Source organism: Zonotrichia albicollis, chromosome 9, assembly GCF_047830755.1.
Source record: "Zonotrichia albicollis isolate bZonAlb1 chromosome 9, bZonAlb1.hap1, whole genome shotgun sequence".
Taxonomy (NCBI): domain Eukaryota; kingdom Metazoa; phylum Chordata; class Aves; order Passeriformes; family Passerellidae; genus Zonotrichia; species Zonotrichia albicollis.
The window spans coordinates 31,892,353-31,918,415 of record NC_133827.1 but is presented as its reverse complement, the minus strand read 5'-3'; the positions used below and the strand labels follow the sequence as shown (position 1 = coordinate 31,918,415).

Sequence of the window (26,063 nt, the reverse complement as noted above, 5' to 3'; positions counted from 1 at the left end):
TCCTGCTGCAAATGATTGGTAATTTTCACTCCTAGAAATGATGCTCTAGGATGGAAAAACACAGGGAAGCTACTATTCAGGTGAAAGAACAGTGTTAAATGATGAGATTGAATACAAAGTTCCAGAGCAAATGAGCAGTGTCTTGTTCAGCACTATGGGCATGTGAAAGAAGTTGCACCTTGCAGAGCAAGGGCTGGAGCATAATCTGGGGTGTGCTGGCCAGTGTGCCAGCTGCAGGAAAAGTTATGTGAACTGGAGGTATGTGGAGCTGCTCTAATTTAAACCTCAAGAAACTGGTGTGAGAAACCAGCTGTGGACTGGAATGGTGTTTGATGGATCTGACAGGAGCTGGGGAGTACAGAATTACTGCCATGCTGGCTCCTCTGTGCCCAAAGCTCATCCTTACATTAGCAGTTCTCCAGCTGTACAGCACAGGAGACACCTGTGTTCTTGCAAACCCAGACTGCTGGCACTTCCATCAGGGATGCCATGGGATTCTCTGCTGATTGATGTCCTTGATATTAACCAGAGCTGAGCACTGCTGCTTGAATGGAGCAAGAACAGCAAGATCAGTTCTCTAGAAACCTGAGCTTAGGCTGTAGATAGAGCTGTTTCCATGATGTTCTTTTTTCTTCTTACTTGCACAAGCTGCCTCTCCCCATGGACCTTGCTGTCTTCAGGTCTCTGGATCCTGAAGAGAACAATTTTTGTGTGAACTTCCCATCCATGATGGTGATCCAGTTGCTCTTTTGCCCTCTGTCAAGCACATTCAGAGAGGAGAAGTGGTTGGCTTAAATGGGCAGAGTAAGTCCAAGAGCAGAGGCTGCCTGGGGCTTCCCCACGCCCTGTCCATGGTGTCCATATACAACCCAAGCCCCTTTTCCAGCTGCTGTTTCTGAAATGGCCCTGCTGGCAGCCTAAATACCCAGAACTCTCCCTATGCTGACACAGAGCTGGGCCCTGATGTGCTCTATAGCCTGTACTGCAGTGTGCCATTAGGAAAACTGTTGTTGCCAAATGTTTCTGTTTTTACATGAAGCTATTCCACCGAGGTTATCTGATTTTTCTTTGGTGCTGAGAAAAGCAGTTGAATCAGACAAGAGACCTTGTGGGTGGAATACATTATATCCAAAAATCAATCATAAGGTAAGGAAGGAATAGAATGGAGTTTATTTACAGTCTGTTGACTTTTATAGTTAGCACCATTTATTAGAGAAGATGAAGAAGAAGAAGAAAATTAAGCAGAGGGCAGGAAAATGTTTCTTTGTGATATTTTTGTGCCTGGCAATGGAAAGAGATGTGTGTACGAGCTGACAATTTATCTTCTGCCCTGAAGAGAAATGACTTGTTCTCAAATGGGCATGAAATGAAATAGTGCAGAACACGATAGGAACTTTTCTGAGTAAATGGGTCAATTTCCTGTCATTCTCTCGATAATTGTATGTAGAGCACACTACGCTCCAAACACTGGCAAATGTGATTTTTTTTTTCCCTCCTGTTATTTTACTCCTCTTGTAAATGGGTGGAAAACATATTCCAGTGCTGGCACTATTATAATCAGCTTTTGCCAGTGGCTAATAGCAGTCCATTTTCGGTGAATGCTTATTACCTCTAAGCAGTCCAAGACACTACATAATAACCCAGGGCTGTGTAGACTGGTACTGCTAGGAATGAGATGCAGTTATAGGGACTGCATTGCAAATGCCCCATCACAGCAGGAAATTTGCTTGTCCCTTTATCTTCTCTTGCCTAATTGCAAAATAAGCCCTGGTGCTCTAGCTGGAGAAGGAGACTTGTTTGCCTTCCAAAACTTCCTGGTATGGTCAGGGACTTTCTGTCTCACCATCCCTTAGCAAGCTGATGCATTTTCCTTCACTTAGAGCAGCCCTCACTGTCACTGAGGGGACATGGTTTCTGGTCAGACTCACTGAGAACTGAGATGGTAATTTTATTTTGGATGTGGTTAATCAAAAGTATTAGAAGTGTTGTATCAGGTGTCCAGGTGACAATTAGGATCTCTGTGGCAGATTGGGTAAATCTCACTGGAATGGGCTAATGCCGTGATGAGCTTCACGAGTGCTTTTGAACCTCAATCTTAGGAAAAGGGAGACAATGTTATAGGGTTGGCCCCAAGGTGCTGGATTCTGGCTGTGGAAATATCTGGATAAATCCCAAAAACTTGATTTCAATAAATTTTCTCCCTCTTAACTCTAAGCTAAGCAAGATATAGACTTGTCCAGCCTATCTAATCATGCGCAGTATTATGCTCCTAGTTGTAGGTTATAGGAAGGATAAGAAACCAATCCCAGCCTGATCAGGACTGCAGATACTTGAGCTGTGATAAATCACCTGGTGGGGTAACACAGCCCTGTGAGAGCTAAAACCCATCCCTGCCTCTCCAGTGACTTAGGGAGGAAGTTGCCCAAGAAATGGATTTCCGCTGAAAATCATTGAGAACTTCTGTTTTCACCCCAGTTATCCCCCAAAATGAAAATCTTAAATCACATGCTTTGAAGACTAGAATCTAAAAGCTTTGAAAGGAAACCCCAATAACAGATTTTCTTCTTTTGTTTTCCTTCCCACTAGTGAAAAGCTGTTTCTCAAAAGAGTGGCAGGATTAGGCATTTCCTATGCAAAATTTTCTTTTAGGAGGGGAAGTCTGTGGCCTTTCTGAAGCTTTAAACAACATTGTTTTTTCTCACTGGCTGTAACTAGAACTCTTCTGTGAATACAGCCCAGGGTCAGTGTCACCTTCTTTCTGTATACGGAGGGCAGGTTTCAGTCCGATACAAGTTGGAATGGGTCACAACTTAAAAAAGGCTATGGAAAAACCTTCAAATCTGATTTTCTTTTTTTGTAACTGTTGCTTGTTGTTTTATTTCATTTTTCCACTAGGATAGGAAAATGTTAGCTTTTCATAGCTGTCTGTAAGAACAGACAGGTCTATTTGTCTTGTATGGACTGTTGATGCAAATGGACTGAAAGTAAGGATACACAGAACAGGTCTTCATCTTCTGCATCTGCTGCCAGCAGAGGAATTCATGTAGCAGTCCCACTCTGTGAATCAGCAGTTGCTGAAGTTATGCACACAACTGCTGGATGGAGCTGGCCCCACTTGGCTCATGGATAAGGCTCCAGACTCCTCACAAGTCATGAGGAACGGGAAGTAAATGATCTCTGACCTCCATCAGCAGGGAGCACGAAGAAATGTGCATTGTTTATTACACCTGTCTTTGGAAAAGTGCAGCCCTGGAGGGCTGATTCAGAAGACAGTTATGCTCAGTAATTCTGGAACAGCTCAGCTGCCTGGGATAGGATCAGCCCACTGTAAAAGCCACCAGGGGAATTGGGTCAGAATTCGGCCGTGCTGCTGCTTCGACCAGAGAATGAGTTCTAATGACTCTTACTTGGAGCAAAATAGGAAAAGATCAAGGGCAGAATTAGTCATTTTCCCGTGTTACATAACAATATTTTAGCACACATTCTTCTCCCTGAACATTTAAATGCATTGCTTGAATAATCACTGAAGACAATGTGGTAATAATATGTTCCTGATGTGTTGGAGGCAAAGCAGTTACTCTGGTTTTACTTTTGCAAAATATATTAAACTACTTAGTTTTTGCTGATGTTTACACACAGAGAGTGCAGGGGGTTGTTTTGGTTTTTACTGCTATTTCTTTAAGGGAGCACAAGGGGATTGCTGTTAAATGGGTCTGATGCTTGTGGTGGAATTCATCCCAGATAACTTCATCTCACTGCAAGCCACGTGCTTGGGCTGACATGCATGTGCCTTGGGAGTGATGGTGGAGAGTTATTGGTGCCTCCCTCCTAGGGAAGGATATTTTAACCAGCCCTACCAACAACTCTTGCAATCACCCCAGTGCTGGTGTCACCTTTTCTCAGTGTATTTAAGGCAAGCAGCATCTGAGTACCTAGAAAGTAGGTTTTCTTCCACCTATAGCTCCCACATGGCCGGGTTGTTTAGTCATGCTCTAATTCACTCTTGTTCAGGACTGACTTCACGAGGAAAGGCAATTCTGACCATTTTCTCTGATGCAGCCAGGAAAAGAAAGTGGAGTTGCAATATACCCAGGTAGTTTTAAGTAGTTAGGAAACGGGCTCTGGAGATGAGTGGACCCAAGCTCTGAAACTGCCTCAGCTGGAGGGCAAAAACAAAACTGCCCTTTCTTAGATGTAGGGAAAACGTGAGAGAAATGACTGCTCCAGAAGAGCTCTTGTTGCAGCTCCAGCTGAAGCCAGCATGCAGAAAATACCCTGAGATGTGGCAGAGAGGGTCAAGGCAGGGATGGAAGCGTTCATTGGGATGATGTGGGTCAGGACTGCACTTGTCTTCCCACCACAGTCTCTCAACCTGTTCCACCTTCCCACTTGGAAAAGCAGAAGGCTAATACAGAAAACTGCAAAAACGAGGTGGAAAAGGGCCTTAATCCAGGGGAGGTGTGCAGTGGGCACCACGATGGGCATGGCAGTGCTAGAGGGGTGAGCTGGATGGACTACAGTGCTACCTGTGAGCAAAAGGTGGATTAAGAAGGCATAGTGTGACTTCTTCAGCTGGCTGGGTTCTTATTGTCAGAAATGGATTTCACTGGGCTTGAAACTTGGATTAAAAAACATCTCTATTAGCTCCAGACAGAGATGCGTCCTGGAATCTTGGAAACAGCATCACTGCTGTCTTTGGGAGGAAATTTTGGCTTTCCAAGTTACAACATGACTGATATGTTCTATTTGGTTTCTTGAGAATTTTTTTATACTCCCATGACTCAAATCCTTTTGAATTTTTCCTTCAAACCATGTGTTTGTACGCTCTGACTAGCATAGCATTGCATTGGATATTCTGGCATTGGGCAGTGGAGGATGGAGGAGTGTTTTTCCACTGCTACCACAGCAGTCTTCAGCTCAGTGTTGCAAAGCACAACTTTTAGCACGATCCACCACACTCAGTTAGACTGACACTTCCCAGGGGGAGCAGGCACAGGGGTTTTGCCCCACCAAGACCAGCACTGCTGAATAGATGCACTACAAAGAGAGGCACAGGCCTTGTCTCATACTGTGACAACTCCTTTTGGCCTAAAATGTGCCACCTCTTCCTCTGCCTGAGTTTTGCAGCTTTTATGTGCTTAAATAGGGTCTGTCCTTTAATGACATAATTGTGGAGAGGTCCTCTTCACTGTTGGGTCCTTGGGTCCTCTGCACTGTTCACAGACTGCAGCTGTAGGATATTCACCCAGTCTTGTGTCCCTGCACTGCAGGGTGCAGGGGGTTGGTTTAGGGCATCTCTTATTTGCACAGGTTAATATTTGCTGGGCCAGAACAAGACAGGCAGAGGAACTGATGCCATTACTGTAAGGTCAAGCTGTTTGCTAGAGAGAGAGAGAGAGAGAGAAGACATCAGCCCTCCAGGCATGTGCGAAGAACACACTGCAGATCCAGCTCTGCAAACAAGATGTACAAGGACATGTCCCATTTGTGAATTGCCACCAGCCCTGAGTCTCCAGCCAGCATTGAACAATCACCACATAAATGATTGTGTGAGTGCCTGGTGATGATAAATGGAGCCATCTCAGGGACTTTATTGAAAACCTACATGTTTTCCCTTCCTGCCATCAGCACCAGCTCCCCAGGGGCTCTGAGAGCTGAGTCTGCAAGCTCATTTGCCCCCTTATGTGCTGCTTGGGCAATTGGGAAGGCCTGGCAAAGCTCTCCAGGACACCCTCCCCATGTATGGAACATTGCCACCACTGCCAGGGTGCCACCATGGGAGCACAAGCACATCTGATGCCTGAGAAAGCACAGGAGTCCACCTTGCTTTCTGGGAGCAGCATTGCTTGAAGGGCTAAAATGGGTAAAAACTTTTTTTTTAGGTTACTGCTGTCAGCTGACCTGGCTTTGATGCACTTCTGTAAGCAGGCAGCATTTTCACATCTATGCTGTTTGCTTTAACATGTCAGATAGCTGATGTTTTTGCAAGGTTTCCCTAGCTCCTTCCTCCCTCCTCTTTTCTACTGTCTCTATAAAATAATACTGCTATAATCCAGTTTGACTCAGCAGGATCCCTTTCATGCTGGCTAATCCCCATATATAGGCATCAGTTCAGGGAGGTGCACCAGAACGCTGCAATATTTTCCCTAACATTTTGTTTAACCAGGATGACATTATTCAGACAAATTAATTCCTCCAAGACGTAAACTTGTTCTGACTGAGTTCTGCAGCAGCCTCCCTGAGAGCAACAAACCATGATCTGACATCTTAACAGCTCTCCACACAGTCAGGGGGAGTCTTACATAAAAAATCTTCAGCTGTGCATATCTGCAAGGTGCAGCTGCCCCTTTCTGCAGTAGATTTATCTTTCAGCAGGTTTTGGTGGAAAAAAATATTTTTTTTTAGGAAGTGAATGGGATCTAAAGCACAAGTAATTTTGGAAATTATCCTGCCATATAAAAACATACAGTAGAGACTACCCTACCCTCTGAAATCCTTGCCAAAGGTTTTAAAAATGGGGTTTACTGTTGTCACTCTCCTTCCATTCTGAATTGAGTTCATCTTGCATGTCTGAGCTAACATGTTGCTAGATGGGATTTACAAAGCTCAGGGGTATGTGTGGGTGATGTGTCAGCTGTGTGTGCCAAATGGCAGCACCTGTTGGAAAGGAAGAGGAAAATGTAAAGAGTCCTTCTCAAGTCTGCCAAGAAAAGGAATTCTTGGTCTGCCTCATAGAGAGGAGGTCCTGGTGTGAGAAATAACCCTTATAATGCTGCTTTTACCCCATCTAGGATATGGATGGGCAGGTGAGCTACCCTATGCCCCTCTGTGACACCAGTTATTGGGGTGACATGGCCAGGCTTCTGGAGCTGTGTTCAGCACTAGGTTTTCTGTCCACACTCTCCCAAGATGTTTTCCTGGCACTTCAGTTACCTCTTGTACTCTAATGTCAGGGTTCTGCGAGCCAAATGGGAAATGCCTTTTTCCTCCTCTTGCCTGGCATTCTTTCCCCTTGGTGCTTCCTTAGTTGCTAGATCCAGAATCCAGAATTGAGGCTGTCTTGCTGGCCTCAAATGTGCCAAAACAGTTGAGGGTACCCTAAAGGAGGAGGAAGGAAAGAAGAAACCTGATTAACTTAAAGTAGCAGAGCCTGAGCTATTTGAACACAGTTCTGGGTCCAAATCTCACAGCCCTGGCTTCTCTTCTGAATTCTTCATTGCCTTATGTCTATTTTTTGCTCTGCTTGAGTTACTTCACTGTGCCTTAGTGATACATTCCTGAGAAATGGGTTGATGTTAATTGTTTGTTCATTGAGACTTGCATGGAGTGACTTCAGAGGGCTTAGCTGACTGGATGGCCATGGTCTTGGGGTGCTGGGAGCTTCTAGCTGGATTTCTCTTCTGCACCTTCCCATCTCCTAGGCTAGCAAGGACAGCCAAGAGAGAACATGCTCTTTTCTCTGCAGCAGTGTATTATTGATAGAGGGCATCACTAGGGACTCCTGGTACTCCACATCAGGTACTTAATATAATATCATCAACATTAATTCAAACTGTGTTAAAATTACAGCAAGTAACTGTAACATCCAATAGACACTGAATAATTTAAAAGCTTTATAAAGTTTAGGCTTAAGAAATGAATTTACAGATGCACTAAACTGCCTCAGATTAGTTTCAGAGGTTCCCCTTGCTCAGTATCAGCTGTTGCAGATGCTTCCCACTTGCTTCCCAAAGGAACTTTCACATCTTTTTCTCCTGGTTCTATTTGTGAAAGCTCTAACATTAAGACTGCACTTCTCTTTTACACAGCGGTTTTGTCTTTTGGGGAATAGTCAGTCTTCAAGCTCTCTCTATGCTTTTAGCCCTCGGGTCATCTCTGCATGGTGATTCTGAGCCCTTTACTTGCTGCAGACATAGGCTTGACCAGTAGCTTTGAAAATTTCATTTAGATATTTCATATAATCTATAGAATAACAGCCAGAGTGAGCTTGTTGCTTTCCAGGGGCTTGGTGGAGTAATTAGGAATTTATACTGTAGTAAGATAAAGCAGTTTTTTCTCCTGTTGAAGCAATTCTTAAGTCTTTCTGGAAAACATTTTGTACACTGAAGTTCTTATTTCATAATAAATGTGTGGAGTAACTTCCACACATTATACAAACCCTGAAATGTAATTAAATCACACAGCTTATTAACGGCTTCTGCTTAAGACTCCCTGTGATGTTACCCTGAGATAAACCATTCCCCAGCCACGTCTTTGGGACCAGTTCAACTGTCCCTGCAAGAGAAACCATGTGATTGAGCATGACTGAAACAGATTTCTAGTGTGTTACTGCAGAACTGTTATGTCTGATAGTACTTGATGCTTACCTGTAGTCTACTATTAATAACAAAGGGGAAAAACTGCTGATAAAATCAGTGGATTAGTAAGATGCCAGAGCAGTGGAATGGAGAGGCATGGACTAAGGAACATCTCAAACTCACATGAACTAGAATAGTTTAACACACCCAGCTGTGAGGCTGTCTATTTGTGCAGGAACAAAACTATCTTCTGGCAGACCAGATTTATCTGCAGGTAGAGATTCATCCAGCTAAGCACCTTCCTTAGGAAGGATCAGAGCTTTCTGTAGCCAGCTAAGGGAGCCTTAGCGAGTGGTGAGTCTGTCTCTCTTCATGTGTTCAGGCTAAGCCTGGGCACTGCGATGGAAGTCTTGATTTAGTCAAACCTGTACTTCACTAAAAATCCTAAGTGGATCAGTTGCCAGGGATTCTGCACAGAAACAATGCTGGTATAGCACCAAGAACCTCACAAGCTGTGGATTTGGGGTAGAAGGAGTGGTGCCTTGTTTGGTTTTCTTTTTGTCACGCTCCCGGAAGAGAGCAGAGAGCCCAAGCATGGTAGGAAGCATGCACAGAGCGTTCTGACAAGATCCTTGTGTTCTGTACATGGCACCAGCTAACACATTCCTCCTGTCAGACCACTGCCACAGCAGGTCCAGATGTCAGTAACTCCAGCTGATACCACTGAAGAACGATGATTTATGGCCACTGGAGATTTGTCTGCCTTTGTTCAGGGAGCACAAGAAAAGGACTTGGAGGTTCTGCTTGGGGTGGTCAGCTATCTAGGTCAGAAGAGGTAAAAGTTGCTGTTTTCAAAAACTGGCCTTCTTTCCAGCTATCTTGTGGTTTGTCTTCTCTGTCAGAGAATATGGGCTGCTTTGTTTTTTCCAGTATGCTGAACAAACCCCAACTCAAGATGCTGGCTTGAAGCGTCTTTAAGAAAAGGTGGTTTGAATTAACCACCCTAAAATATAGAACACCCTATCCCTGAGAACACTTTGCAGTGTGTGACTGTTATGTGTTTAGTCATTAAAAGGAGGGCTATACCCAAAGTGAATTAATTCTTACTTTAGGCCATGAAAAGATCATCTGTACACCCATCTGTAGTCACAGGAATGCCAGGCAAACAGTGGAGTTTAAGGTGCATGGAAGCAGGAGGACTAAATGGCAATAACAAGCCTTTGGTATCCAGGTAGTATTTTCTTATCAGCAGATCTCAAAGTGCTTTCCAAAGCCTGGTAAGAACAAGGATATGTGGGGTTAGATGAACCCTGGAGTGAGTGCCTTATTTTCAGTCACACATTCCAGATCTCAGTTCAAATATTTTTGTGTTGGGTTTCTTTCAGAAAAGTGAAGAAAGACGCTGGAGCCAGAAATACTGTACAAAACACACAGGATAATTAGGAACCTCCTGGAAACATGTGAAACTTTAATAAAAAACTTAAACTCCAGTTCCTTCCCACAGGTGGAGTCCAGCAGTAATGTAGGCAATATGCACAATTAAGCTATTTTTATGCCTCTTCATCTAAAAATGTAAGTGTTAAAACATATGTAGGTAAAGCAAATGGAAAGCTCAGGCTTGCCTGTGTGCCATGCTCATTTGAACTCGCTGCATTAGCCTGGATTGCTGCTGAGCAGTGTGTTCTCCAGCAAAGGTTTTGTAAAGGGAAATGTCTTCACCTACAAACCTGGCTTCTTAAAAAGCCCTATGACTTTGCAGCTCCAGAAGATACTGACTTTCCCTGCCAACCACAAAGGGGAATAAATGACTGGAAGGGCTCAAGTAATTATACAAAGTGCCTGGATCAACTTTTCCATGGGGATCCTGTAGCTACTGGTCTGATGGCTTAATAATGTGCTTCTGAAATGACTGCTTTCCTCTGCTGTTTCTCTCTGGGGCCAGATTTCCAGCAAGGCTCCTTAGCTGCCCTTGCAGAGCTGGCAGGACAATGCTCACTGGACTCATGCTGCCTGTGAAGAAGCCAACAGTAACTTTTCCATAGGAAAATCTGCAGGTAGGGCAGAGCTGGACTATACTGCTCCAGCAGAAAACTTTGAGAAGGAGAATGACTCAGAAAGCCCTAGATAAATTCTTTGTTCCCACTCTTCACTGCCACTCCAGTCCCTCTGTCCTTGTCCCTTGTATCTTTGGAAGCTGGTGTGGCAGCGCCTGTGGGGAGTGACCACTTTGCACCACCAGAGCAGCAATAAAATGTCATCCTCCCATTAGGAGACCACCAGCACTTGTCTTTATGGCCTGCATTAGCTGGATCATTCAGATGCATGAGCCACCTGCTAATACCAGACTGTCTTGTCCATTTTTTACCTGGATCTGGTCTATAGTTAGAGCCCGCTGAAGAGTGGCCTTTCCTTCTTTTTTCCTCATAGGTCCATTAAATCAGAAGCTGTGTATAGAAAGATGTGGTCAGTTTTGCTTTGCATGAGCTGCTTGGAAAAACATGAGAGTCAGACTACTTTGGGTGTTCAGATGTTCTTGCTGGGGAAATGGCAACTTCTGGTCCTCATAAGGGAAAGTTGGAAGTTGTATTAGGATGGAAATGAGCAATTCAGCAGTTGCATTGGGAAACAACCATTGATGCAGATGATCTCAGACCTTTTAAAGTACTGTGAGAAGCACTGGAGCATGGTCTTTTCCACTGTTATGGAAAGAAAATCCCCATAATGGAATGGAACAGTTACAGATCAGAATGATGCTGCAATAATGTTGTTTTTCCTCTATATTCCATAACCACTGTGATTTCGGCCTAAGAGTCCATACACTGGGAGGATGCAATCGACTTGAGAATGGACATGTTATATAACATCTATTATACATTCAGTGTGTTTATAGAAATGCATATCTCTTATGTAACTGTGTCACTAGGAAAACAGTGAGGTTGGACAAGTTGGTTTCTCCTGCCATTGCTGCTCTGCTTCGCTTGTTAATTGTTAAGCGCTGTCCCAAGACACTGCAGGTTGTACTGCTGATGTGTGCCCAAGTGAATCTCTTCTTTTCAGCAGCTCCATTCACTTTGGGTTTTGCTGGGTCTTTTCTCAGCTGTTGTTTCTTTTTTTAAATGTAATATTTGGCAAAAAGCCTTTGGTGTTGGTTTCACAAACATAGGAGTACTCTGGTTAGTAAATACTGTGGACTGACAGTTGACTAGCACAGCATTCAGTTGCTATGCTTTTCAACTTCAAATAACATCCAGGGCAGCCTCCTCAAGTGATGTAAAAGACCTGGTAAAGAAATGCCAACTGTCAGCTTGATTTTTGGTCTGCTCTGCTCTGACATAAACCTTTCTGACAGCTCAGACCAGTGTCCTTCATATTCTAAATTAATCCAAAATTTCTCATGGTAATGAAAGGGAAAGAAATTACTTTAGAGTGCATGTTTCTTGCTCTGAACATCCTTGACTAACCCTGCAGACACCAGAGAATTACTACCTACTCAGACATGCCTGTCTGCTCTTGATGAAACTCTTGAGCTTATTTGCATCACAATGGTTTTGCCATACAAGATCTCTGTATCCAAGTATCCATGTTGTCTGTACAAAACAGGAAAAAAAATTTATATTTCAGGGAGCTCTAATTTTTCTAGATTGAGAGCAAAGGAACAGTGCCAAGAGGTTGAATCAGCTCAGCAGACAATTGTATTGCAAGGACTCTTCTGCCCAACTTTCCACAGCAGTATCTTGAACAGTAGAGTAGCACAAAGTTTCTGGTTTACTTTTCACTTATTCAAGGAAGGATCTGATGTATTGAGTGGGTTTCTCTTTATAAGGTTAGAAGGAATAATGTGCCATCCTTTCTTTCCCAACTGTACAGCAAGCTGAGGTCCAGCAGAAGCACCCTCAGAGGTGGGCTGGAGGGGCAGAGGGACTGATGTAAATCATCTTCTCTATCTCTGTCTTTGTGGATGAGATTATCTCACAGTGGAGGAAGGAAGGTGATGGATGAGTTCCCAGGGTGGAACATCAGTCTCCAGCTTTTGCTTTTCTCACATCTCACTTGACCTCTTTGGGAAGTTCTCTTTTCTGTGCCATGCCTTGTCTGGGCTCTTCTTACGTAGCCATCTCAATTATCTGGTTTTGTGTCCCTTCCTTCTTTGTCACTTTTATCTCAGCAGGTGGCTCAAACTTGCTTTCCCAGACAAGGAACCGAGTCAAACATCCAGGTCAACTGAATGAAAAGAATAGGGATGTCATTGCATCTGAAAATAATTTCAGTACCTGGTAGGTGACATATTTGACCCTGGACTTAGTCAGCAGCCTGGATTTATTTCCAATTAGAGTCTGACTCTAGACAGAAGAAGAGGTGTTGCTCCAGGAAAGAATTCAGTTCAAACCTCTGAAGAAATCCTGTCCCCCCAAAGATGAAATTTCTATCTTGGGGTAGAGGAGAGAGAGTATAGTACAGTTCTCACCTTACATTGACTCACTAAACTTTGGGTTCCGTTATTGTTGACAGTGGCCAATGTTGATTGTCTGTGAGTTTCCAGTGTTCTTTCAGTCTTTAAAAATAGACATTTCACTCAGGAGGCTTTCTTCAAGAAATATGAAACTCCCTCTTCTTCTCCCTTTGGAAAGACCTCAGAGTACCCACAAAGCTTTCAGCCCTCATGTTTCAATCACAGATAAGTCTCCCACTGCCCCAAAGGCTCCAAGACATTCTCCTCACATCAAGGACATAAATGTATTTGGCAACTCTTTAGGAAACATATCATGGATTTGGGCAAATCATATTCTCACTGTCACTTTGGGTAACAGCAGCATCCAAGTGGTGTGAGAGTTTTGGGGGAGTTTTTTTCCAAGCTTTATACCGGATTACGTTATCTATTAAAAGCAGCTATTTTTATAGTGAACTGCTGCAATGACCTGTATTTCACAGCTTGCACGTATACACTGAAAAAAACCATTATCTCAAAAGGTGTTTCAGTGAAAGCTCCATGAAATTCTGTGCAAAATCTCATTACCTTCTTGCTTGGGTTTTCATTTTGTTTCAGTTTGGGGAGGTGTTTATTTCTTGGTAGCTCCAGGTGCCAACTTTGGTGTTTGCAATAGAGATGTGACTTCTGTCAGAGCATCACACACCTACTAATAGCTGACTAAAGCTACTCCATAGATAATGTGAAGAACAGAGGAGGAAAATAATGGAATTATTCTTTGAGTCACTGGTGAACCAAGGACAGAAGACAAACACCCTTAGTTTCCAGTGCTCTGCCCCTGCCACTAGAAGAAATTAATTTCTCTTATGACCTGTATGAGATCTTCAGGAGAAGCTTTGCATTCTCTTTGTTTGAGCAATTAAAGTACAACAGGAGCTGTTAAACTGATATCCAGCTGGAATATTTAATTTATTTAGTAGTCATTAGAAGTGACTTAGAGATGCCCTTATCTGTGACTTGAAATGAGCAGAGGAAAATAGATTGTGTACCTTTCCTTGTGACTTAGAAAGATGAGGGGTTTTTATTCTCAAGGAGTGAAGGGGAAGGATTCTGTCTCTTTTTTTTTCCTTACAAACTCTAGAAGAACCAGGCTCTCAAGCAGTAGCCCTGTCTTTCTCCTTTCCTTTTTTTTTTTTTTTTTCTCCAGGAAATCTCTCTTGGAGAGCACAGGAAGCAGAAAAAGACGGCTTTAAAGCAGTTGTAGTTAGAAGGCTTGTAGTGTTCAATCTGTAACCAAAACAAGCCCAGCTTTGCTGGATGCTAATTTACTGATGAGAGTTTCCAACTAAAATTTGTTTTCCATTTTAATCAATGAAGTTCCATTTTCTTGATGGTTTTTATGTCACAAATTCTTGCATTGCTCAAACAGTCCTTCAGGAAACTCATAGCAGGGAAGAATTCATTTCAAATGTAAAAATACTGAGAAAGAGGAGAGTGAGGGGAACTATAAATAACCACTGAGATGTCAGAGTCTCAGTCATTTTTTCCTCTGCAAGTCAGCTTTAGCAGTTAAGGTCAAGATAACATTTCCATGTCAATGGTCAGTTACATCAAAATTCTAAAACAGGAAAATTGAATGGAATTTTCGATTTTTTTTCTTGTATTGTGCCCAGATTTGACCAATTTATAGCCTCTTTGGTCCGTCAGCTCTGAGTTCCAGTGTTATTTTGGTTAAGCTTCTTGCCAGAGTGGCAAGCTTGGATTGGAACATCAGGTTTATTAAAGACTATGAAATTAAATTCCTCACCAAAAGAAAAGAAAAAAAAGCCCACATCTTGCTGATAGTCACTTCTCTGTTTCCTTTGATGCGGTTCAGTTTGACTTGAATTTTAGACTAACAATTTGCTACACAATTTTGTTTTGTTTTCACGAAGTTCTAATCAGCTTAAACTGCAAGCGGTTTGAAATGCCTCTCTAACAGCTTCCTTGGTATCGCTAATTAAGCTTGAAATCTCTGTGTTGTCCACAATTGTATCTAAACAAGGAGGAGAGTGTATCTGCTCAATGTTTGCCACATCTCCCAGCTGCATGTAATTCTGCTGCCTGTGCAGAAAGTAATCACAACAGGACAGAACCTTTATTTAGGCAAAACTCCCAGGGCGGCATGCAAGGTCAGGCACATCATGTTTTGAGGAACTTGCTGGTGAGAACACGTAGGGCAAGCAGAGCTACATCAACAGCACAAAGGCTGGGAGTGCTTGGGAATAAGGAACAGCTTTGCTTTATCCCCCACAGCACTTTGTTCCACAGAGCCCTGAGTTATGTGTGGTCTGTAGGTGCTCTCACCTGATGTGTGGGTGTTAATAATAGATAAAAGCACAGGCTATCAAAACCTGCCATGTATTCCCCCCATCCCTCAGGAGCAAAGCTAATAGAATATCATAGTTTTTAGAACCAAGGTTCACTTCAGTGGAAAAAGAGTCCTAACAAATCCTCAAACACATCTTTCTGTGTTGAGCAAAGCCATGGTCTGGTTTCTCCCTAGGTAGGGACCCCAGTGTGTGAAGCAATACTGATCTGCTGAGGCATGGCTGCTGTTGTGTGACACAGCCCAGGGATTTCCGCAGTAGCTCTGTGCCAGTTTGCCTCAGCTGCAGGAGCCTTGAACAAACTGTTTACCTCTGACATTCTGAGAGGGATTTTGAGGGATTTCCTTCAAGTTAGAAATCTTCGAAAATCATCATCTTGTGCCAGGCATTGTATTATGTAATGTCTTGGAGTGAAGGTCTGGTTGTGCATTTAGGATCTCCTTGGATTGAAGGAATCAGAGATGGAAACTGTCTTATCAGATCATTCCTCCCTGCCAAGGCAGGCTCATCTTCTGTGCTCTGCTGGTGCTGCTGTGCTTTACAGATGTTTTTCTCTCCAGTGCTCCAAAAGCCTGTCCCAGCCTCCTGGCTGGATGTTTTCTGGGCCAGTTGCAGTCCTGGTGTGGAGTGACTGATTTCACGTGGTTCATACCTGGTGTGTGGTGTGGTGGCAGTGCTAGCAGCAAGAGTGAGCTCTGCTCACTAAAATGCACATTGTGCTGCTTCAATTCTTTCCTGGTGGCAATAGACAAGATGTGAGGAGGTTAGAAAATGCAGCTTCACTAGAAAATTACTGAAGGAACTGGAGCTGATTACTAAGATATTTAACAATGTTCTTTTACCTAGCAATTGCTAAGGATGCTTTCAATTGTTTGGCTTACTGTAGTATTCCATGCAGCTATAATTATTGTTGCTGAAAAAATTTCATATGCATAGACTTTTTTATTCTCTGTGCTATTTTAAAGTCAACTGTAAGTTAGAAGCATTTCCCCAGTATTGAACTACTTTACTCTTGCAAATGGCTGTAGCCACATTGGAGTATTCTGAATAGCAGCTCAGGTGTTGTTCTCTGGTGGTGCAGCACCCAAAGTTGATTTTTGAGACGTGTGCAAGTCATTACAGATAAAAGGAATTTAATGTTTTCTGTTAATAATATCTTGTTTCCATTAAGTAACCATTTAGACACACAGAGTACTTCACAAGTATTTATCAAATCTAACAATATCCAGTTTCTCACAGGGATATGTAACTTCTACAGCCATTTTATTTGCAGGCTGGGGATGCCTGTAAATGTGCCTGCCACGCACAGAGCGTGCGAATGCTTTGCCTATGGCAGCTACTTGGTTTAAAAGCCAGAAGTCCAGGCATTTTATCTTCCAGCCTTTTTCAACCAGTTTAGAGGACAATTCCCTCATTTCTTACATCCATAGGCTCTGCTGTTTTAAAGGGACAAAGATCTCTGTTGTCAGAGCAAAGAATGTACAGAAGATGAGTAGCTTTGAGTGCCAGAAATTAGTTAACACAGGGCTTCTTGTGGATTTTTAGCTGGAAGGAGTCAATGTGGCTGTGGTCAGACATGGAGCATAATGCAGAGCAGATTTTAAACTCTGACATTCCTTCATCCATTCCTTCATCACTCTCAGCTTGAAGGTGCAATAAAGGGATACAGGCCTTATCTAAACTGGCACTGAGCATCTGAGTAGTCACCCAGTCCCTGCCTCTGCTGCTCCAAACATTAATTACATTCAGCATTAAGCATATAATTCTTTCTGCAGGTAGAATGGCCAGCTTGTGTGCCTGCCAGGTCCAGCAGCCTTCTCTAAGTTTCCTCTGCAGCCTCTGGTGTGCTCAGACACCAGCAAAGCCATCCCTCAGCCTTCACTTGATAAGAAAAATGGAGCTCCTTCCTCCTCCCGCTGTAGAGCATATTTTGACATCTGCTTATCATTTGAGAAGCATTTCTCAAGCACTGTTCCATTTTCATCATGGCCTTTCTGCTGTTGCACATTTGTGGGCTCAGTTGCATGCCATTGTTATCTTTGCTACTAGCAGAAGCCATGAAATACATCTTGCCTTTCTCTAATAGTTATAGGGCAAGTGGAAGGGACTCCTCCATCCTGTATGCTGAGAGGACTTTCTGCCAGATTCACCTCCAGCTGCTCTGAGTCCAAAACTATAAAGCTGAATTCAGTTTTCCTGACAAGAAAAGCAAATTCCAGCAGAGGAGAAGCATGCCAGCCGCGGTATTGCTACTGTGCTGGAAAAGCCACTAAAAACTGAGATGAATGGAAGAATGATTTGAAAGGCACTGAATACAGTAACCTCAGAGCCTGAGTCTGCTCTGTGCAAGGGGCAGCTGTAAGCATAGCTCAGCCCCATTCCCAGCATGCTGGTAATGTTGCAGCGTTGCCCATGTAGTTTAGTCCCATATCTTCCTTTCCATCTCCCAGCAAATCAAGCTGTACCATCTAAAGAACAGCCTCACTGCTCACCACTGTGTCTGAATTACGCTGTCAGGGTCAGTCAGATCTTTTGCCCCAGCACATTGATGCAGCTGTGGCAGCATGGTCTGAAGGTAACCAGCCAAGGTGCTTCTGCAATACTCTCCCCTGCTGAAAGTACCCCCAAAGAAACTAGAAGAGGAGTGTCACTCTCTGCTAATAATGTGTCCAGCTGGTCAGGTGAAGTGAGAAGGATTAACTCATGCCCAAGTTATCTCCTCAGACATGCAGGAAGGAATTTCATGCTGGCTGTTAGTGACTTAAATGTTATGTTTGCCAAGATTTAACCCATCTGTGGAGATAGCAGCTGGGGAGCCTTGGTTTTCCTTTTCTAGAAATAATGCCAAAAAAATGTTTGAAAGTGTTGAAATTACATCTTGACACTTAACCCCTCCACCACTGTCTGCTTTATATTTAATTTATAATACAACTATATATTTTCAGACCCAAACCCTAAATGAAACCATTTGCAATTATTTTGAAGTGCAGTTTTTCAATTGACCTGATCTAATTTGAGGTTTATAAATTCACCAGGCTTCTTGAGATTAAAGTGTTCTGTCTTCATTTAAGTATGGAAACATTTTCAAGCCTCAAAAAATATCCCACAGAGGGGAAAATGTCTGCTGCTCTGCTCTCCTCGCTGTCTGAGGAAATGAAGAACGGAGTCACAAGATTTAAAGCAAGTCACTTACCACACTTTACTAAGTTACAGTTCAACTATAGCATTTGACCATGTGCCTGTTTTTAGCACAACAGTCACATTTCATTCGTGCAGCTCAAAACCATCTCCTCTGCTCAGTCACTTCGAAAAATGTGTTTCTTCTGCAGTGCTTACAGAAAGTGAGTTTGTGTCCCTGTGCATGAGTTGCCAATGTAATTTATTCCAGCAACTTCCCTCCCCTCTCCCAGCAAAATAAGCAATACCATGCTCATGTCCCTGTGCATGAGCTCTCCTGGATCTGCTGTTCAGAGTGCAGGAGACATTATTTATGTTCATTAGAGCTTGGGATGAATTGCCAATGCAGAAGAAGCAATGACTAATCTGTGTGGCTTTTCTTCTGCACTCATTGCTGGGTCATTGTGGGAGAGTCCTTGTGCTGGCATGATGTTGTGAGTTACTGCTGTCTGCCAGGTTTGGTTAGGAGGGGTTGTACTCTGCAGCATTCGGGCAGTGGGATGAGCTGCAGCCCATGGGCTGTCACTGCACCTCTGGTGCCCAAAGTCTCTGCCACCTTGCCATCTGGGATGTGAAGTTTTCAGGAGGAGACTCAGACACTCCCCGGCTCCAGCCTTCCTTGGCTCTTGCAACGCAGAAGTCTTTCCCAGCAGTCAGAATTTTTACTTTGCGTCCCATGTTTAAACCTAAAATCTGCAGAGCAACCCCCTTTGGTTTTCTGTGGTTTCTGAAGAGGTAAGTATTGCTCTAGAGAGGTCAACTCCAACCACCACTTGCTAGATGCTTGCTCCCAAGCAGCTTGTTCCCACTTTGCCACTGATTGTGTTATACATGTTTAAGTCTCTTAATTTTAACTTGCAAGATGATTATGATATCCTGGTCATTATAGTTCTTTCTTTGTGTTTTAGTGTATCTTTGCTTGGAGTTATTTTTCTTTTTGGTATTTAGGGTGCATTATTCTTCCCATGTGAGATTCTTTTTCTTTGCCACGGATGTTCTGCTCTCAAGTGACATGGACCCAGACTCAGCCTTAAACATTGTGCCAGCCTTCCATTTGGAAATGGATGGCTTCTTCCCTATGCTTTTCAAACCCCCAAAAAATTGGTTGGATTTGGAGACACAGGGGCACTCCCTACCTCTTGGCCAAAAATATGGGAAAAGAATGGTAAACTTTACCCTCAGCCCACACTAGATTTGTGGTCTATATTCTTATGACATGAATGTGACCACAACCCCTAGGACTGATGTTTCCTAGCTGTTTCTCATCTTTCTTCTTCATGCCTTGCCTTAGCTCTCAGTGTAGCTCATCAGATGCATTCAGCTCTACCTGTTGATTACAGAGCAGGCTTGCAACAACAGCTGGAGAGAAAAGAAGGAAAATAGACTTGTTAGGCATTTTTCTTCATCTTGTTTCACTTTTTGGAAGTCTGAAAGCTCCAGGAGGAGCTAGGAGAGTTTGACTGTGAAAGAGAGCAAAATCAAGAAGCCAAACTTATAATCCTACAGGGATGCTGTTCCCATAATGTGCAGAAATACCTTTGTGCAGGTTGTTAGCTGCTGGGCAGCACTTAGGCATGTGGAATAACCTGATTAGAGAATCAAAGAAAACCTGGTAGCTTCACAGGCCAAATCCTGCCTTACAGCAACCTGATGTCAAATGGGCGTGAATCAAGCAAGCTTTCCCTTTGGCATCATCTGGTAACACCTTGAAGGGAAGGGTCTGAGCCAGCCAGGGTTCTAGCAAGGAGAGAGGCTTAAGCAAATACACTCCCAGACAGGGAGTGAGCTGGAGTCTGAAACTAATGACTTTGTTTTTCCCCACTGGTACAGACTTGGAAGGATGAAAAGAATAAATTTCTCAGGTTTGATTTTCAGGCTGTATAGAAGGCTTAATCAGGAGTTGGTTAATTTATAATGCTTGTATTACTTAGCTGTGAGTATGTCAAACTGTGTCCAAGCTGAGATTTGGGAGCAGAAGATCTGTGTTTTCAGAAGGTGTGATCCAGCAGGGTGATTGCCTGCTGTCCTGGTCACTGCAACGTTTCCACCAAAATCAGTGTTAATATGGGGTGTCAGACAGGATGGTTGTACTGATCCCTTGTGCCTGCTCTGCTCACTGTCCTGGGTGGGCTGCAGTAGTAGACATGGGGAACTGCTGAACAGATCAGTCCCCAGCGTGGAAGTAAGCCACAGAATTCCTGGTCATGTTGTGGGGGATCAGTATTTATCAGAATTCAAAAATCAGTCAGGAAGGTTTATGGGAGAAGCATCCAGTTGAGGCGAAGTATGGGGGAGCCAAGCTCTGACTCAGGAAGTGCCTAAACCAGTAATCAATGGAGACTGGAAGCAAATCCCAAGGAATTTCTGCTTTGCTTACCCTGTTCTTATACTTTGGCCTCTGTTGTTGGCAACTGTTGGAAATGAGGCAAGCAGTGACTTGGTGAAGCAAATGCTCCATACCTGCTTGTGTTCAGAAAATTTCATGACAAATGCTTCATGAACGGCACAATTATCCATCAGTATCTGCAGGTATCCTGCCTTTCCTCCTTGGCAGAAAAACGCAGAGAACCGCATGGATGCGGACTGAGATGATGTGATCTGCTTATGCAAAGCAAAATGGTAAATCTGCCAGGTTATTTCTCCATGGAGAAAATTATTGACCTTGCTTTTTCTGGCATACCAGCCACCGTTATAATGATGATGATGGTGACAGCAACCAGACAGAAAGGCCAGCAGTCATTCTTTCCTGCCCATTATTACAAGGTATAAAGCAAAATCCAGCCTGTCTTCAATGCTAGTCTGGCTGTGCTCTCCTTACAAATGCATGAGGCAGTTCTCATACGGGTTGAAATTCAGGACTTTTCATACCGACCTTTCCAAAAACAATTCTTCTGATCGTCTCATAGGAACCCGTGTATTTCTATGTTTGTACCTTACCCATGACGTGCAGCCCAGAGATAATGTCTGAGAGCAAATATGAGAGTGTAGAACCTTCTGAGTTCCTGGGTGATTCATCTCCTTACAATACATTTCGGTTGCACATGTAAGGAGTGGATGTTGCCCCTGAGAATACTGGCTCAAAGAAGCAATAACAATGCAGTCAGTCAAAGCACTGATTTCTCTGGGAATTTTGTTGCATGAGGAAGGAGAACTTTAGCCTTCCTGTGTTTGTCAACAAGATCTGCCTTTCAGCAGCGTTCTATATTTCTGTCCTGTTGGATTTTTTCCTTTATTTTCCTACCCTCTTATTTCTGTCTATCTAAATAATAATCAAAAGTGTAATGATAGATTTTTCTACCTAACTCAAGATGCAAACAGTGATTGATAGCATTATTTGATAACTTCAGGTCCATCAAGCAAGAATAGTAGGTGAAGTTTGCTTTTCTAAAGTCCAGTGAAATTACCTGAATCAGATTTATTGTTTGCATCTATGTGGTTTGCACCATCCATTCATGGCATGTGTCTTTTAAAGTGCTTGTTTTGAAATGGTGAGTTACCCAGTTGGTGTCAGAAGGGCTGGTGTGGCTCACAGACAACCATCTGAAACAAAATTATCTTGGTGTTTCTATAATTAACTGCAAGGGTAAGTGAGGGTTGAAATGAGATGAATCATTCAATAGACCCCACTTGAAAAGTGGGATTTTTTTTGGCTCCAGCACTTTAGAAGCAGGCTAGTGTGTAAAACCTGTGCAGCAAGGATCATGGCCTCAGAGCTGGCATTTCACAGTCATTATCTCAAACATTGTGGGTCAGAGATAAATGAAGCATTTAAGTCATCCTGAGCTCCTGTCCTTGCAGATGCTTTCCTTGCAGCCACTGCTTTGTTCTCTGCCCAGACTTAGCAGTATTCTCTGTGGTCAGAGAGGAAGATCAAGATCTTGTACAAGACAGATAAGGATATTTTTATGGGATCTGCATTGGCAAAGTAATTAGGGGGTGTCTATGTAGCCCCAGGAGTTTGCACTTCAGTTTAGAACTGCCCTCTGTTGAACTTGTCTCTAATGAACTCTGCTGCATAAGCTCGCTCTGACTGGGCAGTGCAGAGACAAAAACCCAGGAGTGTTGGCTGCACAACTCCTTCATGTGCTCCTGGCTACAGAAGCTGCTGTGTCTCAGATAACCCACCTGATGAGCCATCTCTGATCACTTGTCAGAGCTGCTGAGAGAAGCTCTGGTTTGTGTTCTCACACTGTTCTAAAGGCTTGACCCAGGCCCTGTGCTCCCTGTGCATGTTATCATACTCTTTGATAACTGTTGACTGTACGGCACTTTATCTAGAAGAAATGAAAAGAAGGTACCTAAAGCTTCCAAGCAGACCAGCAGCAGCTTCCAGCCCAGCTGACCTTTGTAAGTGTCCTGCTGAGATGGTGCTCACATGTGTTGTGTATGTTTTCTTTGCAGAATACACTGGAGCAGTGCAGTGTCTGTGCGAAGCCCATCATGGAAAGGATCCTCCGAGCCACTGGGAAGGCCTACCACCCCCACTGCTTCACCTGTGTGATGTGCCACCGCAGCCTGGATGGCATCCCCTTCACTGTGGATGCTGGTGGCAACATCCACTGCATTGAGGATTTCCATAAGTAAGGCCTAAGCTGCTGTCACTGCTTTGTCTGTTGTATTGGTCTTTTGCCCCTAAAATCTCTCCTTTTTCACACCGAGCTTTGAGGAAGTTCTGAACCCTATGCCGCTTCCTCCCAAGGCTCTTAAATAGTAGGGAGAGCATTGCTCCAAGCAGCCATGGCATACAAGGTTAATTGCTTAGGGTACAATTCTGCTGAGTTGAGGGATAACCTCTGTGTCCCTCTGTTTTAAGTGCTCTGCCTTCCTCTTGCCTTTTCACTGTGCATGGGCATGTTTCTCTTCACTGCCTCTACCTGCACTTTCACAGCACCACCTCCCTGCCTCTTCCACTGAGCAATTAAGAGAGGTCCTGTCCTCCCGCACTCTGCAGGTGTTTGCTTACCTGCTACAGGAATCTCAGTGGCCACAGGCTGGTCACAGCTCCTTTTGTTTCTAGTTGCTAATTAGCTTTCTAAAGCTACTAAAAATACAGCCCTGGTAATAATTTATACTGAAACTGCTATTTAAAGTAAGTTGAAAGGTATAGCTGCAAGTAATTTCTGTCACTGACATACTACCACCCCCATCATCACAACTAATCTGGGGAAAGACAGGTAGATATAATCAGAGCACAAATGTTTGCCCTGATGGAAAAGATAGATACATTACACCCCTCAATTAAAAGATGAAATCAATACTGACAAATGTGACTTTATATCTCAACCATTTACCTCTTAATTTCTAAGCGGGTAGACTTAATTAGAGCCTCATGACATCAGTGTGTGGGTCTGAAAGCTCAAAGAAGCTGACTGACTTGACAGAAAGGGAAGCAGCCACAATTAACTGGCATGTTAGAATCCAACAGGAGGATGTTCCCTGTAGCTCAGCTAGGCTGGGTTAACTGGCAGCTGCTGTGTTGCTTTGCCTTTCTGTGCTGCCAGTTGTGTGTAAGGTAAAATGTGGTCCTGAGCACAGGCCCAACAGGAGTTTTCATGCACCACCTGAAGGACTTCCCTCACACCCCCTCAGCAATTTGGAGAGTGCCCCTTCCCAAAGCCCCACAGGCCAAGGGCTCACATGGTGTCAGGAGAAGGAGAGCTGATGTCCCACATTGAAGCCTTTTGGCAGTGACTGCATACAGACCTCAGGGCTCTGAGAGTAGAAAGTGGGAGGCTGTCAATGCAAGGAAGGACATAAAAATTTTTGAGTGAAGGATTGAGGGGAAGGTGATGGGAATAGCACAAGACCCAGTGTGACACTCAGAATGTCTTTGGCCAGCCACACATTTTGCAGTACTTTGACCAACCCAGTTTTAATTGATTAGGGATGACATGTCCTCCTGATCTGGAGGTTGAGTGTTCTACACCTACATCCTCTTGATAACAAAACTGTAGCTAATGCTCACATTGTTACTCAGTTACTCCCTGAGCTCAGGCCCCACAGTAAGAGATCTACATACCCTGAAATCTGCAGGAATGATCTCAGGATCTTGGGAGATAATATTTGTCTCATAATGAATTACTCACAGTAGCCTGGACAAAGAAATGTTGAAGTATTTTTTAAGTACCACGTTTGAGCTAAATGGCACAAGGAAGGGCCTGCATGAAGCAGCATATAATTAATTGCCATCACAGCTCCGGTCATATCATGATCCATTTAAGTTATTTTTCAGAGCGCTCGTTATAGCCACTGTTTAATTCATTCTTTCATTAGATCACAGCTACACAGGCATCTTTCATCTGCTGCCAGTGAAATTAATATTTTTCTTTATTCCTCGTACAGATAGATTTTATTTTTTTTCTTTTCTAAGATAGTTAATTCTGAGGTGGTTCATGTGACAGGCTGGGTGGCAGAGTCAATCCTTACTAGGCATTTTAGAAGAGAAGGGCCTTTGATCTCCTTGTGTCCTGATGTTTGCCATAAGCTTTGCCCTCTGTCACTCCCAGCCCCTGACCCTGGCTCTCATTACATGGCAGCAGATTCTGTGGGTGTAAATTTCCTTTTTTGCAGGCAGAATTTGCAGCCAGGAAACTGGTACCCAGTAGGTTTTGAACTAAAATAGAGAATGATTCACCACAGGCTAAAGGTTCCCAAGCCTAGGAGCAGAGGTGGCCACTTCTCGTGGGACCTGAGGGGAGCAAAACCAGAGGGAATACAGAACATGGGTGGATTATCCAGAAGGGTATATGGTGAGCAATAGAAGGGAAAAAGAAAGGGCTGTGCTTTTCTTGATCCCTGAGCTGACCCTGATTCAAGTCAGTCTCTTCATGCAGTGAGTTATTGTCACTATACAGCTGGAAGCCAGACTGACTGGAAGAGAGAACACTGGGGTCTCTGCACCCAGACCTGTTCCCTTTTAAGCCTGGACAACACCCTGTTGGATAACTGAGTAGGTTTTAGCTAGAAGATGCAGCAAGTCAGAATTGCCCTGATGCTTCTTGTCTGAGAGTGAGCACAGCCAGAAATGTGCTTCTGTGTGCATAAGTGGGTAAGATGGCTTGAAAGTTTAAAGTGGGTGACATAAACCTCAACAAATTAGTGTTAGTGCAAGGCAGTTCTTTTTACCATTTCTTTTCAGACTTTTAAACTATTAGTTCCAATCTCCGAATTTTAATAGTTTGATTTTTATTTTCAAGAGATGCTCTTGAAGCAGATTCTGGTCATCTTTCTAACCATAGGATTTGCATGGATTTTCTTAGAGGCTGAGGATTGTGGCAGTGCATAGGTGCCACAATTGAGGGTCATTCAACAGGCACTTTAGTTGTTAATTAGGGCAAGCAAAATGCTCTGCTGTCTGTCACAAGTTCTAGAAGTCCTCTCCTTATAAATGTACTTTAATATCCTACATGCCTGAAATTGCCTTGTAAGACTAAAGTGCTCCTGCCTGGTTTTTTTCCTACGAGGGAGCTGTGCAGAGCTCCAGCCTGTGTTGTGTGAGCACATACATGTGTGTGCGTGTGTTGGTACAAATTCAGTTAACAAAAACTTTTGCTCCACATTTGAGATGACTGTGCCTGTGTGTTGCTCCCTCAGGAAATTTGCCCCGAGGTGTTCTGTGTGTAAGGAGCCCATCATGCCAGCCCCAGGACAGGAGGAGACCGTGCGCATTGTTGCCCTGGATCGTGACTTCCATGTGCAGTGCTACCGGTGCGAGGTTGGTATTCCAGGCACAGCAGGGACAGAAAGCAGGTTAAGCATGGCCTAACTTCATCACCACCTGACATTGCCCACACA

General features: G+C 43.6%; 1 protein-coding gene across 16 annotated transcripts in view; it reads left to right on the top strand.

The window, feature by feature from the left end:
- The window catches only part of LPP (LIM domain containing preferred translocation partner in lipoma), a 332,629-nt gene that overhangs the window by 290,210 nt on the left and 16,356 nt on the right, over nt 1–26,063 (top strand). For all 16 annotated transcript variants that reach the window (XM_074547227.1, XM_074547223.1, XM_074547233.1 and 13 more), the window contains 2 exons: nt 22,671–22,849; nt 25,863–25,983. In XM_074547227.1, coding sequence (XP_074403328.1) covers nt 22,671–22,849; nt 25,863–25,983 — 300 coding nt within the window. The remainder of the gene's footprint in view (nt 1–22,670; nt 22,850–25,862; nt 25,984–26,063) is intronic.